The 4906-nt window shown below is 45.4% G+C and overlaps 1 protein-coding gene across 1 annotated transcript in view; it reads right to left on the bottom strand.

The window, feature by feature from the left end:
* The window catches only part of POLR3A (RNA polymerase III subunit A), a 63312-nt gene that overhangs the window by 27454 nt on the left and 30952 nt on the right, over positions 1–4906 (bottom strand). The window contains exons 16-17 of the mRNA XM_003783521.3: positions 2926–3098; positions 700–811 (exon numbers count right to left, since the gene is read on the bottom strand). Of these exons, the coding sequence (XP_003783569.1) occupies positions 700–811; positions 2926–3098 (285 nt within the window). The remainder of the gene's footprint in view (positions 1–699; positions 812–2925; positions 3099–4906) is intronic.

Genomic DNA, 4906 nt, shown 5'->3' with positions numbered 1-4906 from the left:
TCTCAAAAAAAAGGGGGGGGGGCGGCGCCTGTGGCTCAGTGAGCAGGGTGCTGGTCCCATATACTGAGGATGATGGGTTCAAACCCAGGCCCGGTCTAACTGCAACAAAAAAATAGCCGGGCATTATAGCAGGCGCCTGTAGTCTCAGCTCCTTGGGAGGCTGAGGCAAGAGAATCGCCTATGCCCAAAGAGTTGGAGATTGCTGTGAGCTGTGACTTCACAGTACTCTACCAAGGGTTAATAAGTGAAACTCTGTCTAAAAAAAAAAAGTAAAATGCAGGGACTCATCCTGCAATCCTAACACTCTGGGAGGCTGAGGCAGGAGGATCACTTGAGGCCAGAAGTTCTAGACCAGCCTGAGCAAGAATGAAACCCTATCTCTACTAAAAATAGAAAAAATTAGCCAGGTGTGGTAGCACATGCCTGTAATCCTAGCTAATCAGGAGGTTAAGGCAGCAGGATGCCCGAAGCCTAGGAGTTTGAAGTTGCAGTGAGCTATTATGATGCTAGGTTACTGTGGCTGGGACAACAGAGCAAGACTGTCTCAAGAGGAAAAAAAAAAAAAAGAAAGACAATGAAAAAGTAAAAAAGAAAGAAAATGCCTGCTTGAAGTTCTGAGTATGACATTTTCTGGAACCAAACCAGCCCATGTGGAGAACAAACTGACAGCAGGCACTGGAAAGGACAGGCACACCTCACCTTTAGAGCCACACAGAGCCATGGTGAGGGGGCTGTTGCTCTTGTCTAGCTCCCGGAGGCAGGCGCTACCCGCATGATCGCGGATCACAGACAGCTCCTTCAGGATCAGCGCCTAGCAGGAGAGAAGGAGAGATTCATGTCCTCATTGTTTCTGCAGATTACAAATGACAATCTACCAGTTAAACCTGGAAATACTGAATCGAGATGTCAGATTGTCAATCAATAAAGGTCTCACAGCCCTATAGTAAAACGCCCTAGCTATGTAAATATGTGCATCTTCCACAAGGTTCTATAATCAATGCACAAGGTGAAAATTAATTAGTAACAGAAACTTGAAAAATCCTTTAAATGGCCCATAAAGTGGAAGGTATAGCTTTGTATATAGTACCCTATACAACAAAATATCTGTATATGTATATATAGCACACAAATACACATGCACTCCTGTAAATATATATAAAGTATAAGATAATACATAGTATGTAAAAGGAAATTGCTTGCACTGTCTATAAATTTTGCCTGTTAACTTTTTCTTGCCAAGCCCACACCCGAATTCCCATACGCAAAACATGTGATGAGGCGAGTCTACGGGGGTATTTTGGCCTGTGCGTTCATTCACACACAGTTATTCCTCAACTCCTAACTTGGGATGCTGAGTCAGTTAGGAGTCATGGTTCCATTAAAAGTTGGTGCTGCCAACGTTTTGCATAATTTTCTAGGTAGGTATCAGAGAGAAATATTCATTTATTTCTTTCTTAAAAACTCAGTGAGATTAAGAATGAGCTAATGGTAAATACATCACACAATTCTGGTTTCTTCTCCCTGGTTCAAAAATTTATTTCATACCCAAACTTCTCATTGTTCTTTTTTTTTTTTTTGAGACAGAGCCTCAAGCTGTCCCCCTGGGTAGAGTGCCGTGGCATTACAGCTCACAGCAACCTCCAACTCCTGGGCTCAAGCGAGTCTCTTGCCTCGCCTCCCAAGTAGCTGGGACCACAGGCGCCCGCCACAACGCCCGGCTATTTTTTGGTTGCGGCCGTCATTGTTGTTTGGCGGGTCCAGGCTGGGGATTCGAACCCGCCACCTTAGGTGTACGTGGCTGGCGCCTTAGCCGGTTGAGCTATAGGCGCCGAGCCACTTCTCATTGTTTAAAGAGCCTTTCTTCTACACTCAGGTGAGTTCGAGCTTGGAGCTATGGGTCTACGGGGTAGGCAGAAGACAGCCAAGTGAAACCCTACTGCACTCGATGGCTGACCCACTTGCTTGAGGAATAATTTCTGGCTCTCTGAGGCGGATGGTAATTCTGACTCTTACCAGCTAGATGCTGGTCTAGCTTCCAGTTACACTAGTTTCAAATGTGAGGTGCAGCAGACTGGGTATGTGAGTACCATATGAATGAATTTTCATATACATGAATTTTCCAATTTTCCCTCTTTTGTATCAAGTCTCTTTTAAAAACCATCCTTAATCCCTTGAGCCTAGTAGTTGGAGGCTGCAGTAAGCTGTCCTCGCTGTACTCCAGCCTGGACAACAACAGTGAGACTTTATCTCTTAAACAAACAATTTCTCATGGCTAGGTGTGGTGGCTCATGCCTGTAATCCCAGCAGTCTGGGAGGCCAAGGTGGATAGCTTGTGCTCAGGAATTGAGACCAGTATGAGAAAGAACGAGACCCTGCCTCTAAAAAAAATATAGCTGGGCATTGTGGCAGGTGCCTGTGGTCCCAGCTACTTGGGAGGCTGAGGCAAGAGGATGACTTCAACCCAAGAGTTTGAGGTTGCTGTGAGCTATGATGCCATGGCACTCTACCCAGGGCCACAGAGTAAGACTCTCAAAAAACAAAAAAGAACCAACTCCCCCATCCATTCAAAGATCTGTGGCCAGTCTCCACATGAAGGGTGAATATAGAAAGGGCAGAAGCACTTGCACCAGTTACAGAAGCAGCCCAAGTGTTCTGTTGGAATAAGAGCAGCCCTGGGTGGCTGAATGAACAGGTGGCCATGTTTTTTTAGCACCTGGTATGTGAAAGCTGGAAGGGACTCAAGGGATCTGATCAAAGGCCTTGCACACAGCTAGTGCTGGACCCAGCAAGGCAGAAGCCACTACCTTGACTTGCCCACTCTCTTCTGCTACCGCCTCTTCATTGCTCTCAGCACAATCCCAGTGGATACTGCTGCAGCTACTGTGTGCACCACATGGGTATCCTGAGCCAAGGTGCCAGACTCACCTCCAGGGTCTCCTCAGCAGTGCAGCCAGGTTGCTGCTGCAGCTTGCCTGTGTTCAGGGCTTCGATGTACTCATCACATTTCTTATAGCCTGCATTCAGCAACTCATACTTGGCTGTTAGCAGTCCCTGGCCGGGTGTGACATCACCGATCCCAATTGAGAATCCGCGGTTAGCTGTAGAGGAGTTGGCAGGCAGAGCAGGAAGACAGAGCCATAAATGAGACTTCGTCGACCTACTTAGTATATTGATATAGTTTGTGCTATATACAAACTATGTATGTGGAGTTTAGAGTATAAAAAAGTTTGTATCATCACAGAATTCATCATAATTCAGTTAAATAATAGCTTCCTGTCTCAGTTCCTAAGGAGTTACAAAAAGTGACTAAGACCCACTGACTCCTCTCAGAGACCTCAGCACCTAGTGAGGAGTACAGTCATGTTTCTATCTGACTTTATCATAAAGCAGGCCGACATTAAATCCTAAGTGTGGCCTGAGGAGCAGGCTATAGAAGGTGAGCCGTCTGACTTAGGGCTCTAAGATGGCATAATAAATAAGAGACTTGTCCCCCTTCTCTCCTCAGAAACCTTTCCAAAACACAGACAACAGGAAATAAATGTAGGGTCTGCCCTTGATGGAACTAGATGCCATTAATTATCCTAACCATGGCCGGGTGCGGTGGTTCATGCCTGTAACCCCAGCACTCTGAGAGGCCAAGGCAGGTAGATTGCCTGAGGTCACAGGTTTGAGACCAGCCTGAGCCAGAGTGAGACCTGTTTCTAAAAATAGCCAGGTGTTGTGGCGGGTGCCTGTAGTCCTAGCTACATGGGAAGCTGAGGCAAGAGAATCGCCTAAGCCCAGGAGTTTGAGGTTGCTGTGAGCTGTGATGCCATAGCACTCTCTACTGAGGGTGATAACGTGAGACTCTGTCTCAGGAAAAAAAATTCCCAACCATAACACACTATGTATAGGAATAAAGTGGGTAGAAGAATGGCCACTGGCTTAGCCAGGATGGAAGGGGATGCCTAAAAGCATCTATAAATGAGAGGATTAGTGAACCTGGTTCAGAAATGGGGTCACCTGGTCCTGTAGGTACTGGAGATGATGAATGTGCTAAAAACAAGGAAACGTTATGGAGACTTTCCACAACCCCTGGCTCCAGGCCCTTCCTACCCCATTACTCCCTGAGAAACAGTATCACAAAGGCTTTGGGATACTAGGCACAGGTAGAGGGAAAAACTGAAAATAAGAGCACTGAGAGAAAGTTTGTATATTCCAGGATCAAGAACCTTTATCTTGATTCCTCTGCCAGCTCCCAGAATTTCAGCAGTCATGTCTCCCTCTACTCCCTGGGTAGGAGACTGAGACTAGAAAGGAGGTAATCTGGAGAAATTAAGCCTTCCTAGAGAAAAGTATTACTGATGAGGATATCCAATAGCCCCTTAATAAAACAGCTGGGTGACTAAGCAAAAAGGAGAAAACACAAATAAATAAAATCAGACTTGAAAAAGGAGACATCACCACTGATAATGCAGAGATCAAAGGGTCATTATAGACTATCATGAGTTAACCATATGCCAATAAACTGGAAAACCTAGAAGGAAACAAATGAATTCCTAGATACATACAACCAAGATTAAACTAGGAAGAAATCCAAAACCTGAATAAACCAATAAATAAGTAACAAGACAGAAGCAATAATAAAGTCTCCCAACAAAGAAAAATTCAGGACCTGATGACTTCATTGCTGAATTCTACCAAGCATTACAGGGAGAACTAATACCAATCCTACCTAACCTAGTCCAAAAAAAATCAAGAAGAAAGGAAGGGATATGGCCAAAACTCATTCTAAAGTCAAACAAAGACACAACAAGAATGGAAAACTAGGCTCGGTGCCTATAGCTCAACCGGCTAAGGCGCCAGCCACGTACACCTAAGGTGGCGGGTTCGAATCCCCAGCCCGGACCCGCCAAACAACAATGAC

Source organism: Otolemur garnettii, unplaced genomic scaffold (assembly GCF_000181295.1).
Source record: "Otolemur garnettii isolate 467f Iridium unplaced genomic scaffold, OtoGar3 scaffold00008, whole genome shotgun sequence".
NCBI classification, from domain to species: domain Eukaryota; kingdom Metazoa; phylum Chordata; class Mammalia; order Primates; family Galagidae; genus Otolemur; species Otolemur garnettii.
Note: the sequence above shows the minus strand (reverse complement) of the source record. Positions and strands in the feature narration are given on the sequence as shown.